Below are 15,968 nucleotides of genomic sequence, written 5' to 3' on the forward strand. Positions count from 1 at the left end.
AGCACTTAGTTGCCTTAAGCCTAGGCTAAGGTCAGTGCCACGTAATGTTACAGGACAAGCTCCTGAGCTTTCTGCTAAAACTTCACATTTCTTCAATGCTTCTTAATTTTTCATGAAACCATTACTGGATATAGCAAATGTGTATCTTGAACTATAAAATATAAAAGTCATATTGTTACAGAAAGATGACAATAATAAAGAAACCCAAAGTCCCCATGTTAGTATCTGCTTCTGACATGCCTGCTAAACCTTGTCTTGGGGTGGTTGCGATTGAGATGAGCAAGCTCAGGAGTGACTGTGAACAACTGATTCAAGCATGCCCACAGGTTGACTTGTCAAGCAGGACCATATGCAACCTCAGAGCCTTGTGAATCCGCATGGTCTGTGCTTTACTCATTCATATATCCTGCCTCAGAACTTGTCCCTTAATTTAGTTTGCTGACATTTTATCCTCAGTCCAGAAGTTCAGATCTGTTGAAATAACCCCAATGTCTGAAGTGAGAAACAGAACATCCTTTCTCCTATTCATCTCACCATTTCATCTCTTCTGTGTGCTTTTCTTATTTACTAGTGAGATTCCTAGTGCAAAAATCACCAATATGCAGTGTGGCTGTTCAAGAGAACAGGACTGGACTAACAGGTAATTGTGTGGCTTAAATTTCCTGAGAATAAGAGGTAACAGAAAATGTGAGTTATCTCAGTCAAAGTTCACAACAGCCCTCCATGAAGACACTATATTACCATGGTTTTGTCTGAGAAGACAGCCATAATGTTAAGAGCTCATGGAGAGTCACACAGTTTGTAAAGTTGGTGCTGGGAACTGTGTTGAAGCTGCATGACTTTGACATCTATGAGAGTTGTGTGACCTTGACATCTATGAGAGTTGTGTGACCTTGACATCTATGAGAGTTGTGTGACCTTGATATCTATGAGAGTTGTGTGACCTTGACATCTATGAGGATTGTGTGACCTTGACATCTATGAGGGTTGTGTGACCTTGACATCTATGAGAGTTGGCCCTGCTGCCTGCTGGTGCTGGAGCACAGGAGCACTCATAGGCAGGTGTCAGTTAAAAATGGAGTATTTGATCAATTTAATGAATGTGTTGAACAGGTTACTCTGTTTGAAGTTAATTAATAAAAACAAAATATAAAATGAATCTCTTCTCATTAATGATGATTCCCTGATACATGGCAGCATTAGTTTCCCAAATGTTGCAGAAAATATTAAAAAAGAACACCAATTTTCCACACTATACCCAGCTACTCTCAACTATGGTGATCTCGCCAGCCAGTTCTTATCTCATGGAGACTCTGACTTAGAGCTCCAAAGTCTCTCTACCCAGCTCACTAAGTTTCCACTGTTGGGTTGCTACCACACCAGCCCCCTGCTTTAAAATCCCCACAGCCTTTGGCTGCACATCTGGCAAACCCACGCTTTGCTGCCATACCTTTCTCTCTTGAATCCAGTCAAACTGCAGCTCGAAGGAAAACACCACAGAAACTTAGTTCAGAAACAATGGTAAATCAATTGCTGGGCAAAACAACTAGAATCCTAATTTTGTAAGCCATATTAAATCTAAATCCTCTTGTTGGGAATCCTGGCAGATTCACCAAATAAGCCTGGAGACACTAGTAGCTACATCTTGCCCTATTGCTATCCTATCCAAAAAAGATGCCCCCCTCTTCCTCTCTGGAAGTCCCTACTACTTCCTTAGTGATTGTCTCCTTTATTCATTAGGGGATGGTTCACAAGTCACCTGAGTACATGACTCACTCCTTGTCCGCAGCCCCTCCCAGGACAGCAGAATTAACACCAAAATACAAACAATATTAACACCATCCACAACACTTCTCCATTTTTGTCCACTTAAAAGACTCTTATCTCAGATATAAATTGAACACAATTATTACCATTTTGTAATTTATAAAGTGCAGGATAGATCTAACACCCAATCCATCATTTTTGTCAATAAAATGGAACATTGCCATGTATCCTAACTTAAAAGACTTATAATTCTATACCTGACTTTTATCCTGGCTTTAGATTGTATGCCATCTGAAAACCATCATCTCAAATCTCTTCTCTCAATGTAAATAGCCTGGGTTGGCTATGAGACTATAAGTAGTCTTTCAACCAAGCCAGAAATCTGAGAATGACCAATGTTATCTGAAGATATAGGAAGCTTACTACACCTTCCAGAACTGAGACAAGTTGTAGAGACAGCTGTCTACTTACACAGCCCCAGTAAGTCAGGAAGTTAGAGCATCAGTCTTCAGCCTTTTAGCCCAGGATCATCTGACAGACCTTAGAAAAGCAGGAATCATTAAAGACTAGCCTATTCTGTCTTGTCAGACCTAAGCTGTCCTAACCTGTAAATTGTGTCCTTTCAAGAACAGTACATGCCTGCAGGAAAGATTGGCAATTTCTGCCCAGTAGTCACCTAGCCACAATGTACAGCCTCACCTAACGGTAAGATGCTTAGTGGCTTCTTTTAATCCACAAATGGGAAGCTGTTGGGAGCAGATTTATTTCAACAAGTGAATAAATAATACTAAATGTCAAATTCTGTGGATTTCTGACGTTTTTGAAAACCAAGTATCTATGTAAAGTAATCTGGACTGTTCTCTGTTAACTACTGTGAGCTATTTCTAATTAAATATCTTGACAACACCCTAACAATAAACTCAGAGCCATGAATTTGCTATTTGGCCCTTAACTCACAGGCTTAAACATCTCAGATCAGTTTATAATGGCATTTATAGAAGGACTGGGTGTTAGGCTTGCACTTATAAAATTTTGTATCAATAGAAGGAATTTATACGAAAAAAATCTTGATTCTGTATCAGAATAAATTCTGTACCAAAATAAGAAACTATGACTTCAACCTAGTAACAATTATAAAGATTTCTACCAAATGAGATTATGGCTATACAATCAATTCTAGCCATTTTCTCCCTGTTCCAATTATGACCATTTCTATACTTTCTATAAAGACAAACTTAGAATAACCACCTTCAGTCCCAATGTCCAGGGAACTGGTACTACACAATTCTTCATAACTTCTTCAAGCTGAATATGAGCTTTGAGATATATTTGAAGTAGGGGGAGAGGGTAGGGAAAATGGGGGATTTGGTTAGCTTTAAGAAGGCCACACCTGTGATTGTATTGGTCTCTGATGTCTGTGTCCTGACTGGATCCAGCTGAAAGTTCAAGTCATCAGGAGTTCAAGCAGGTCAGTTCAGCATGTTTGAAGATGAGACTCATTAAGGCTGTATATTCTGTAATATACAAATCTCAAAACAAAATTTTAGTATCAGGAAGATAACTTTTTTGCTTGATTCTCTGGAATCTAGTCCTCTGGGGGTGGGGAGTCTCCCTCTATCAAATCTGATCCATATTACTCTGGAAGGTGTATAGACACCAATCACCTTTTCTACAAATGCAAAGACAAAACCTATCTCCCAAATCAGCATTTCCTTGAGCCAGTAACCAGAAAAACCTTAATATTGACATCTCTCCAAGAGGAATAATATAACCACAAAACTCAAAATTACACCCATTTTGAAAATTAAAGCAATCCAAAACAAATGAAGCAAACTAAAATACTATATGTTCCTATTCTTAGGCCTTTTCTATTTTGCCAATCAGGATAATAACCCAAAATTCCCCTGGAGCCCACATTAGACAGAATTTGAGTATCCTGTGGGCTGTATTAGAGCAATATATATTTATACCAACTTAAAAACAATTAATTCACACTTCTATCTATACCTGCTTATAAGCAGGCAGCTAGTCAAAGCAGGATTTAAGCCCAGAATTCCTGTGGAGACCACATTAGACAGAATTTGAGTATCCTGTAAGACATATTAGAAGAATATATCTTTATACCATCTTTCTGTTCAGCTCTCTGCCTAGAGCAGCCATCTTGTTATACCATCTTTCTGTTCAGCTCTCTGCCTAGAGCAGCCATCTTGTTATACCATCTATCTGTTCATCTCTCTGCCTGGAGCCACAAGACATTTATTAATTAATACTTGTTATAGCAGGTAATTATCACTGTCCTCTTTACTTGGAGACAGTGCCTAATTTTCCCTATCCTAGTTGCAAACCATGGGCAAAATGCCCACGTGATTTGGAGAAAATCTGCATATGAATCTTTCCTAAAAGCAAATCCAATTTTATAAATTCACAGTTCAATCCATCTCTGCTCTAAGAAGTTGACAACTTCCATTTTACAGCTCTCTGGCTCAGAGCAGCCTACATTCCCCATAGCAGGGGACCTCAGAGCCTGTGAGAAGTTTCTAGGTTCCTATGCTTGAGTGTGTGTGACTTGTCTCAGCGCTACTCAGCTACTCACTTAAAAAAACCTAAATCTCAGACCAATAATCTTAAATTTCTAGTGGATTCTTGCCCCACATTAGGAACCATCTATTGCGGGAAGATTTAAAAAAGAACACCAATTTCCCATGCTACACCCAGCTACTCTCAACCCAGGTGATCTCACAGGCCAGTTCTTATCTTGTGGAGACTCTGACTCAGAGCTTGAAAATCTCTCAACATAGCTCTCTAAGTTCCCATTGGCAGGTCGCTACCACGCCAGCTCCATGCTTCAAAACTCCTATGGCCTTTCACTGCACATCTGACAAACCCACACTTTGCTGCCGTACCTTTCTCTCTTGAACCCAGTTGAATCGCACCTTGAAGGAAAACACCACACAAATTTAGTTCAGAAACAATGGTAATATCAATCACTGGGCAAAACAACTGGAATCCTACTCTTGTAAGCCATATTAAATCTAAATCCTCTGGTGGTGAATCCTGGCAGATTTGCCACATAAGCTGGAAGACACTAGTAGCTACATCTTGTCCTATTGCTATCCCATCCAAAAAAGATCCCCTCTCTCCTCTTTCTCTCTTCCCCTATCCAACCCAGAAGTCTCTCCTACTCCACCAATGATTGGCTCCTTTATTCATTAGGGGATGGTTGACAAGTAACCTGAGTACATGACTCATTCTTCATCCACAGTCTGTCCCAGGAAAGCAGAATTAACATCAAAATACAAACAATACCAGAGCCATCCACAGCACCCACATGCACTAGTGAAGTACCTACTGTGTGTAGTTGATTGTGATGTAGCAGAAACAGTGCACAAATAGAACATGTTTTCTCTCTTCTCTAGGAAGATCAGCCATACTAGAGTGCCCGAGACACTGGCATCAACACTGGAACAAATGCTTATTTATTTCTCAAATTTCCAAACCTTGGACAGAAGGTCTAGCAGCCTGCTCTATAAAAGATGCCACTTTGTTGCACATTGAAACTAAAGAAGAACTGGTAAATTGTTAAACAATATTGTTAAGTAAAATATAAGGCCTTTCTTTAGGCTATGTCAACTTCTCTGGGCTCTAACTAATTGACTATGCTCAGGAACTGGAGGCTTGCATTTTAAAGAGTTCATAATGTGAGAGAATAATTGGACTTATGAGTTAATAACGTGGATGAATCAATTAAAATACAAATATATAGAGAAAAATTTCTTCAATGTAGAGAGAATTATTGGTGGGGAGCAAGGAAAACTTCAAATAGGAGTAATCATGTTTTAGAAGGTAATAGAAGAATGTAAGTCATGAATAAACGTGCTGTAGTTTAAGTCTTTCCCTCTGTTTTGATTATAGAGGTTCGTGCAGAACTTTATAAAGGGAAAAGAACAGCTATTTTTTATTGGACTAAATTATGTACAAGAGGAGAAGATCTGGAAGTGGATAAATGGCTCTATTTTAAATCCTGACTTGTAAGTTTCAAATGAGGTGATGTTACAATTCAATTCATATCTATTTTACTAAAAATTAAGTTTATAATTTTTTTTCTTTTTTTATTAGATATTTTATTTACACTTTAGATGCCATCCCCTTTCCCCATCCCCCCCCTTAGAAAACCCCTATCCCATGCCCCCTTTTCCTTTTTGCATTTATACATTTTTTAAAAATAATGTTAATCATAAGCGTTATAAGTTTGGAATTGTTCATTCAGAGGTGTAACCCACTGACCGACCTAGATATAACAACTGTTTTTGACTGGTGGAGATACATGAACATCTGCCTCCCTGTCTCCCCCCTCTTTCTCTCTTTCATCACCTAGCTTCTCCTCTCCTTCTTCTTCTCCTCTTCTTACTCTTTTTCTTCCTCTCAGTACTCCTCCCACCTTAGCTCCTCCTACATGTAAGTTGATAAGCCTCTGATGCTGTGTCTTCACTGAATCCAGATGGAATTCCAGGACATCAGAGGTTTGGGCAGGTCTGCTCAGAATGCTTGATGAGTAGACACACCAAGGCTGTGTATTCTGCAATATACAATTCTCAGAACAAGTTTTAGTATCAAAAAAAAAAAAAAAAATTTCCCACCCCCAGGGGGCTGACATTTTTTTTCTTAAAGATGTTGGTTCTGAAGACTTCCCTCCCCCCCTTGTTAAAATTGGTTGTAGTATTTACATTTCAGATTTTATCCCCTTAGCCTACTTCCTCCCACCACCCAGAAACCTATCCCATCCCCCTCCTCATGCTTCTATGAGGCAATGACCGCACCTACCCCCCCTCACTATCCCCTCCCCGCCCTCACATTCCCCCCCCCCCGTGTGTTCATTTTTTTTTTTTTTTTATGGGACCAAGAAACTCCTCTCCCACCTATGTCCCACAAGGCCATCCTCCCCTACATATACCTCTGGAGTCTTGGGTCCCTCCCTATGTGTTCCCAGGCTGGTGGTTTAGACCCTAGGGGGCTCTGGTTGTTTGGTATTGTTGCTTTCCACCTGGGGTCAATAACCCTTTCTGCTCCTTCAGTCCTCTCACTAAGTTCTCCATTGGGAAACCCCTGATCATATCAGTGGTTAATTGTGAACATTGTCCTCTGAGTGTGTTAGTCTTTGGCTGACCTCTAAGGAGACAGCTATATTACGTTCCTCACATTATGCACTTCCAGCCATCCACAACAGTGTTTAGATTAGGTGGCTGTACATGGGGTGAATACCCAGGTGGAATGGTCTCCTGATGGCCCCTCCTTCAGTTTCTGTTCCATGTTTTGTTTCCCTATTTGCTCCCTTGAGCATTTTTGTTTCTCGTTCTAAGTAGAACTGAGGCATCCCCTCTTGGTCGTCCTTCTTTGTGAGCTTCATGTGTTTTGTGGGTTGAGTCTTCCCTAATCCAAGCTTTTGGGCTATCATCCGTGGAGATATGTTTGTGTAACTATCTTCTTTGGGGTTTTTGGAAGATTACTTTCTTGCTTTTTCTAGGTTGTAGTTTCCCTCCTTGTGTTGGAGTTTTCCACCAATTATTCTTTGAAGTGCTGGATTTGTGTTGAGATACTGTGTAAATTTGGATTTGTCATGGAATATTTTGGTTTCTCCATCAATAATGATTGACAGTTTTGCTGGGTATAGTAGTCTGGCCTGGCATTTGTGTTCTCTTAGGGTCTGTATGACATCAGTCCAGGATCTTCTGGCTTTTATGGTCTCTGGTGAGAAGTCTGGTGTAATTCTTATAGGTCTGCCTTCATATGTTACTTTGCCTTTTTCCCTTACTGCTTTTAGTATTTTTTCTTTGTTTTGTACATTTGATGTTTTGACTATTATATGGCGGGAAGTATTTCTTTTCTGGTCTAAACTATTTGGAGTTCTGTAAGCTTCTTGTATATTTATGGACATCTCTTTCTTTAGGTTAGGGAAGTTTTCCTCTATAATTTTGTTGAGGATATTTACTGGTCCTTTTAGTTGGGAGTCTTCCCCCTCATCTATACCTATTATCCTTAGGTTTGGTGTTCTCATTGTGCCTTGGATTTCTTGTATATTTTGAGTTAGTAGCTTTTTGTATTTTGCATTTTCTTTGACAGTTGTGTCAATGTTTTCCATGGTATCTTCTGCACATGAGATTCTGTCTTCCATCTCTTGTATTCTGTTGGTGATACTTGTGTCTGTGACTCCTGATCTTTTTTTTTTAGGTTTTCTGTCTCCAGGGTATTGTCCCTTTGTGATTTCTTTATTGTTTCTACTTCCATTTTTAGATCCTGCATGGTTCTGTTTAATTCCTTTTCCCATTTGGTTGCATTTTCTTGCAATTCCTTAAGAGATTTTTGTGTTTCCTCTTTAAGGGTTTCTATCTGTCTACCAGTGCTCTCCTTAAGTTCTTTGAGAGTGTTATTTATGTCTTTCTTAAAGCCCTCTATCATCATCATGAGAAGTGATTTTAATTCTGATTCCTGCTTTTCTGGTGTGATGGGGTGTTCAGGGCTTGCTCTGATGGGGGAGCTGGGTTCTGATGATGCCATGTAACTTTGGTTTCTGTTGCTTACATTCTTGCTCTTGCCTTTTGCCATCTGGTTAACTCTAGTGCTGCCTGTACTTGCTGACTCTGACTGAAGCCTGTCTTTCTAGTTATCTAGCTTGTGTCTGATCTCCTAGGGGTCCAGATGTCTCTGTGATTTTTTCCAGCTGCACTGATTATGGTGGTACCTCTAGGATGTTTCAGGATATGGTGCCTCCAAGGTAGTAGTCCAGCTAGGTGTCTGCTGTTCTGGGTGCAGTGTCTCCTCTAGAATATCTCAGGATATGTTGTCTGAAGCTCTGAGTTCATTTGTTCCTCTATGGCTCTGGGTTGAGTGGACCTTCCAGTATGTCTCAGGTGGAATCTGGGGTCCACACAACAGCAGACCTGGCAGAGGTCTGATCCAGGCCTCAGATCTGAGAACTAGTTTCTAAGACACTGTCCAAGTTAGAGCGCCTGGGATCTCTGCTTCCTCTGGGTTCTTAGAAGTTGGGGGCAGAGCTGCCACCCAAGATCTTCTCAGTGCTCTGGCCCAGACCAGAAGGAACCAGTGTTCTGGGCCGGGAGTGACTTCCTGGGTCCTTGTGGGTCCCAGTTACTCCCTGTTTAGGGCGGGCACTGCTGTCTGCTTACCTAAGATACTGCCTGTGTTCGAGTGCCTGGGATCCCTGCTTCCTCTGGGTTCTTGGATGTTGGGGGCAGAGCTGCCACCCAAGATCTGCTCAGTGCTCTGGCCCAGACCGGAAGGAACCAGTCAAGTTTTATAATTTTAATTTAGTTTATAAATTCTTGAAAGGTTCAGAATAGGCTGAAAAGACAAGTCAACTATTATTGAAATTTTTCATGTAGAAGTACACATCAACCCTTTAAAATAGTTTGTCTCTCTCTGTGTGTGTCTCTCTGTGTGTATTTATTTACAATGAATTTTACAGGATAAATAGTAGATTAAGTTATCCATGTTAGAGATAAAATATTTTAAAATGTCTATCTGAAATACTTAGATTTTTAAAAATTTTAAAATATACACACTTACAAAGAGTTTCTTTAATTTTTTTATGTGTGTGTGCTGGCATATATGTATGTGTACCATGTACATGCAGGAGACTGGAAAGGTCAGAGGAGGGCATCAGATTTTCTGTAATTGGAGTTACAGATGATTGTGGGAGCTGGAAGTTGAATCTGTGTCCTTTGCATAAGCAGTAAGCACTCTTAACCTCTAAACTATCTCTCCCACTGTTACACAAAAGTTCTTATGTAGTTCATTAGAACTGTGGCAGAAAGTTGCATCTTAGTGTGCTACGAAACAAGCTTCTCTAGGCAGAACCAGAATAGACATTACCATTTGTAAATAATTTTATACAAACTAATGATTGTTTGTTTGTGTGTGTTTGTGTCTGTATGAATATTGATTTTGTTTTGTGTGTGTTTCTTAATTGTATATGATGTCAAATGTTTACTTAATCTTGATTCATAATACAAAAATATTATGATAAAAAATGAAACAATTCATGTAAAGTGGAGGATTACACTCAATTTCTGTGTGATTTTACCGTTGGATTAAATGATGCTCTGATCAAACAGCAACAACCAGCTAAATCTGGAGGCCGTCCTGCTACAGGAGAAAGAGAGTCAGCTAAAGTCTGCTTTTGTTTGCACAGTACTGAGACAGTGGCTCCAAGTACAATCTGTAGGTGACTAAGCCCCACAGCTCATTCTACAGAACCCATATAAAAAGCCAGATGCAGAAGCGAATACCTGTATTTTGGCATTCCTATAGAGAGCTGGGAGGTGGAGACCAGAAAATGATCCAGAAGAACTTGGGCCAGTGAGCCTGGAGTCTACAGCAGGTAGAAATAAGATAGAAGGGGAGACACTAGGGTGTCATTAAAATTTCTGTTCATTCTCAAGGAACACTATTAAGAAAAAGAAACAGAGGCAAAGGAACAGAGGCAAAGGCACAGGAGTGAGAGAGGTCTACCTGATGTTATATCCTCTGCAAGAGACAGGCTAGTCTTGAACTCACCCTTCCTTGCAATTGCCCAGAAAATGCCTGTGTTAGTGTTTGTCTTCTGGTCTCATTCCTACATGTAGGGGTCTGCAGGAATTCAGGGTATGAGACTTGTGCTGCAATAAAGCAAAAATGCACCAGCCTCTGGGATGACACAGGAAGGAATTAGATCCTGTTCAACATGAGTTGAAACTCTTGTCCTCTCTGCATCCAATTCTAGAGACTCACTGTGTTTATTCTGTCTGTTAAATACAGTGACTGAGCACCTACTGTAAGTGTTGACATGTATTCATGTATATCTCAATACCTTCCCTAAACATTAGCTAGACCTACCCTATATATTTTAGGAAACTAAAGTTCGGCAAAATGAAGATGCTTTCTACATAATGTTTGTAGCAGGTGGAGTAGATTTCATCCCCAATTCCCAAATCTCCTTTTTGTACATCATGATTAAGATTTCTTGTTGGAAGAATTCTTCAGTGACAGTGCAATGCAAAATTATAGGGGTTTTATCTGCTGTATTTTAAATGTTTACATATGTTTATAATGTTTGTCACGGTGTGTTTACTATACATAAATAGTATGTAATCAAGAGTTTTCTTAAAAATCTAAAGACAAATAATCGTTGATGTGATAATTGTAAGGAAATCTTGGATACTAGGAGCAGCTGTGCTTTGCTCTCCAGATTACAAATCACTGGCAAGGATGTAGAAAACAGCTGTGCCCTCATCTCACACACAGAAGTGTTTTCGGATTCCTGTTCTTCAGACAACCATTGGATCTGCCAAAAGACCCTGAAACATGTCTGAAACCCTGTGTCCTGACTCCTGATTGTGAATCTCATCTTGTTTACTTTACTGTCCACATCAGATTTCTGCACCAAACGCCGTCTGCTGTTGGACCATCCAGTGCATATGTAGTGGCATAAAGCATGGACTCCAAAACCACTGGGACTTTTACAGATGCTCGTGTCCAGATTTTGTGTAATGTAAATGTACACAGACACAGATGTGACATTCTAGGAGAGGAGTTTTACAGAAGGAAGCCCAGGCCAGCAGGGGGCACTGGAGGCCTTGTGTGGCCCTTGTTCATCTCTGTGTCTGAGATCATTTGCAGACAGCTGCAGAAAACTATAAAGTCTGGATTTTGACCCCATCCCCGCTTCAAGCCATTTCACATTTGGGCTATAGAACCTTGATTCAAGTCTTGCTCTTGACTGACAGCAGAGGCTCAGCATTAATGAGCTTGAGGTGGGAAGGGTTTATATTGATTGACACTTGCAAATTTGTTGATTAATAATGGACTAATGTTGCGAAAATGAGTGTGACTTTATGCAAATTGAGCTCTGTTCATATGATACCTCCCACTCTATGATGGTATACCAGCAGACCCTGGGCAGATGCTGCTCCATTGATGCTGGGCTTCTCAGTCTTCTGAGCTGTGTAAAAGTGGGCTCCCTTCTCTAGTTTCCTGTTACAACAACAACAACAACAACAACAACAACAACAACAACAAGAAGACTTAGACAAGGGCTTGTCTTTTCCCACTGTCCACAGGCATCCCACTCTAATTTTCTCATCACTTCTTTCATCCACATCTCTCTTTAACTTATGGCTTATGTAAAAATTGTAGTGAAATTTTCAAAATTAAGTATTCTGATACATCTTTTGGATGCCTGCTTCTGTAAAAAAACAAAACAAAACAAACAAACAAATAAATAAACCAAAAACCAAAAAATAAAAATCTTTATTTAAAAATAAAAAAATTTTCTATTGTAATCAAAAGAAAAAAACTAAACTTATCATATAAAGATACATAATGAAATTTCTCTTGTAATAGACACCTACAGACCCTCATCACTCAATGTGAAGTTAATAAAATTAAAGTATATGCTGTGATCCAAGATTTGAGAGCATTTGGGGGAGGGAAACCACATTTAGAATATGTATGACAAAAATTTATTTCCATTAAATGAAAGGAAAATAAATAAAAATAAAAAGAAAAGACAATTATTATTCAAAAATAAACTTTAAAATTATTTTGAGATCATATGATTACATTTTTTCCTTCCCTCCACTGCCTCCAAAACTTTGTATGTATGCAATTTCTCCTTCTTCCCTTTCAAACTCATGGTGTATTTTGCATTAATTGTTACTGAATGGAAGCATATATATGTCTAAATAGAACCCACTCAGCTGATATAATGTTACTTGCATACATGTTTTCAGGGCCGACAATTTGGTGTTGGATAACCAATTGGTGTGCTCTTCCCCCTCAGCATTCCTTAACTGTCTGTAGTTCTTTATGTGGGTTGAACTTCAGTTGACCATTCTATTTTCTGTATTTAAAGTAGTTACTTAGCACATGTAAATTTAATGTTAATGCTTATGCACTGAATGACTTCTGTCATCTTTCTATTTCTTCTTGTTTATAAGTCCGAGGCATGTACCCAACCTTCAAATAGAAAACTTATTTCCAAATATTTCACCTTCAACCGTGATGCAACATCATCCTCAGGAGTCTAATTCTATTCTTCCCAGAGAAAGTGGGCTTCTGTTAACTAAAAGACAAATGCATCCTGTTCATCTTAGAGGACCAGTAGTTTACTGAGGTTGCTCAAGGACATGGGTAACTCTTGGGTTCATGCATTACAGAAAAGTCCTTGACTCTAATGTGGATAATCACTCACAAAAACTGTTGAAAAATATAAAACCAACAAAATGTCATGAAATTATCAGCCCAAATCATCTCTGCCTCACTTCCCTTAGACCCTCTGCTTTTGAGGATGTGACATAGTAGAGAGACTAGATGAATGGAGATTGTAAAGGATAGTGTATTATGAGGCAAAATCCACAGGTTTTGGAGCAAAATCAGACCACATTCAACACAATCCTTGAAGCCTCATGGTTGTTTTAATTCATACATATACAGTTATAAGAGCAATGGTCCCAAAGACATACTTCTCCTAATATCCTAATATTGTATGCAGGCTACCTTACATCAAAAGGAACTTTTCAGATGTAATTTAAATACACTGAGATGGAGAGGTATTTCTGAAAAAACTAGATGTCCTGGCCTAATCACTGTGTACCTCTATAGAGAAGAGAGTTCATCAGAGAAAAGCTTAAGGATGCTACACTGTTGGTACTTAAGATGAAGGAAGGGGCCCTTGCCATGGAAAGCAGGTGGCCTCTTGAGACTATTAGGCCAAGGAAGAGTTTGCCCTTAGCTATCCAAAAAGAACATGGTTCTACTGTAAATTTTAGTTTAATGAGATCTTTTTTGTACCTCTGGCCTTCAAAACTGAAAGAGAGATCAATGTTGCTCTTGTTTAAAACTTTTATATATACATTTAGATTTATTTTAGTTTATTGTATATGATTATGTGCCTGCATACATACAAACACACACACATACACACACGCACACGTACATGCACACTCACACACATTCACAGACACACACACACACACACACACACACACACACACACCACACAAACAACATGTGCATACCTGGTGCTTTCAGAGGTTAGAAGAAGGCACTGAATTTCCTTGGACTTGAGTTAGGGAAGGTTATGTCCCACCACAATGTGTTTGGAGCCAAACCCAAGTCCTCAGCAAGAGCAGTCAGTGCTCTCTCTTAACTGCTGTGCCATCTTTCCAGAAGCTCAGTGGGATTTTGCCTTTAAGTTAGAGCACCAACATAAAACTGGGATTGTTTTGTTGTTCTGGTTTTTCAGACTGTTCAAACAACGACACCAACTGTTTCAGAAGAAACAGTATCTCTCTATGTAGTTCTAGCTGCTCTGGAACTTGATATGTAGACCAGGCTAGCCTCAAACTCACAAAGATCTTTATTCTTTGATCAACCAGTTACTGAAGATAAAGTAGTATATCACTATACCCAGCCCATAAATCTCTTTTGATATGACTTTGTATATCTCCTGAAATTTATCCAATAACTTCATCTAAACAATGCTGGCCACAGGAGACACTGTAACCATGAAGTACCTGGGTGCCAGGGGCTCATTGCTACTGTCCTTCATAACAGAAGCATATATTTTATTTATCACTAGCCAAGAAAACAGCAAGATTCAAACTTCATTTTCTTCAACTAATTATGAATTCCAGTGATTATGAGAAAATTCTTTGAACAGCTGTCACCTGTGGGTGGCAGCAGTGTTACCTGGAGTTTACAGTCAAGTGAAAACTGTTGTTGTTTTTTTCATTTTCATCTCCATGATGCAGTAGTGGAAGACCAGGATAGTAAGCATGTACTGAGCCTGGTGAGCCATATTCATAGATAAGCCTATCAGTATTATAGTTGTCCACTGACCTATTTTACACATGAAGAAACTCTGTGATAGCTGTTACAAAAATTTCCAAGTTATTGGGCTATAAATGGGGTAATCTATATTTTCTTGATATATGACTTAGAAGCTAGTTTACACATAAATATTATACTGGCCAGAGTCACAACATCAATGAAACTTCTTTTGTGAACTTATATTGTAGTGCTAGAGTGTTCTCAGAGAAATAGTCCATTCTGAAGAGAAAGTAGGAAGACAGGAAGTCAAACAACTCCAAATAGCTTCGCAAAGTCCCTGCCACTGAGCAGATTCACTAGGCCCCTTTCTTCTATATGTGTGTATATGGAGTAAGGACTGCTGAGAGTCAGTCTTGGACAAGCTCAAATGCGTTAAAGAAGCAGAGACCAGCAGGATGGCCTAGAAGATCACAGAACAACTGAGCCCCCCCTCCCCCAGAAGAACACAGTGATGGTTTGAATGAGAATGGCTCCCATAGGCTTATGTATTTGAATGCTTGGTCCACAATAGGTGAGACTATTAGGGAAACTTAAGAGGTGTGGCCTTGTTGGAGGAAGTGTGGTCATATTGCTGGAGTTATGTCACTGAGGTTGGGTTTCAAAAATCCCACAGTATCCTCAGTTTATCCACTGTCTGTCTTGTGGTTGTTGTCTCAGTATGTCACCCACTCTTCCAACAGGATACCTGCCTGCGTCCTATCATGCTCCTCACCATGGTGGTCATTGACTCATTATCTGAAAATTTAAGCAAGCTCCCAGTATGTATAAGTTGCCGTCCTCATTGTATCTCTTCACAGCAATACATGAGTTAACTAAGACAGGAACTCTCCAGCACACTGCAGGCTATACATTGTGTCCCAGAGTTCCAGCTTTTGTGAGCTCCCATGCTGAGGTGGGCTTAAATGATACATATGCCTTTAAATCGATTCTGATCTTGTAAGTAACCTCCCACCTAAATTTGTATAAGTAACACCAATAAAACTTATAGGTTTACCATGTTAGATTTTGATGGTCTCTGTTATTTGGTCTGTCATGGGCTCCCTCTCTAGAGTGAGAAGATTCGTGTGTTGTATATGCCCAGGAAAGTCTGTCATACAACAACCACACACAGTTAAATAATATAAAGTCATTAGTTTTTTTTTTTTTTTTGTAAGAAAGTATCTTCTTGGTAACTGATAATCTATATAATCCAACATGGAATCCTACAGTGACTATCACAAAAACATACCTTCCTTACATATATGGTTTAAACACTCTTGTGTTTGACACACTGTACTGTTCTCTGAGAATGCAGAAGTGAATCACACACAAAATTT

At 39.4% G+C, this 15,968-nt stretch overlaps 1 protein-coding gene across 1 annotated transcript in view; it reads left to right on the forward strand.

The window, feature by feature from the left end:
* The window catches only part of LOC117714816 (killer cell lectin-like receptor subfamily B member 1F), a 36,327-nt gene extending 20,610 nt beyond the window's left edge, over positions 1-15,717 (forward strand). The window contains exons 4-7 of the mRNA XM_034511489.2: positions 572-640; positions 5,184-5,338; positions 5,680-5,795; positions 11,009-15,717. Of these exons, the coding sequence (XP_034367380.1) occupies positions 572-640; positions 5,184-5,338; positions 5,680-5,795; positions 11,009-11,132 (464 nt within the window). The 3' untranslated portion in view covers positions 11,133-15,717. The remainder of the gene's footprint in view (positions 1-571; positions 641-5,183; positions 5,339-5,679; positions 5,796-11,008) is intronic.
* The last annotated feature ends 251 nt before the right edge of the window (positions 15,718-15,968 follow it).

Source organism: Arvicanthis niloticus, chromosome 9 (assembly GCF_011762505.2).
Source record: "Arvicanthis niloticus isolate mArvNil1 chromosome 9, mArvNil1.pat.X, whole genome shotgun sequence".
NCBI lineage: Eukaryota > Metazoa > Chordata > Mammalia > Rodentia > Muridae > Arvicanthis > Arvicanthis niloticus.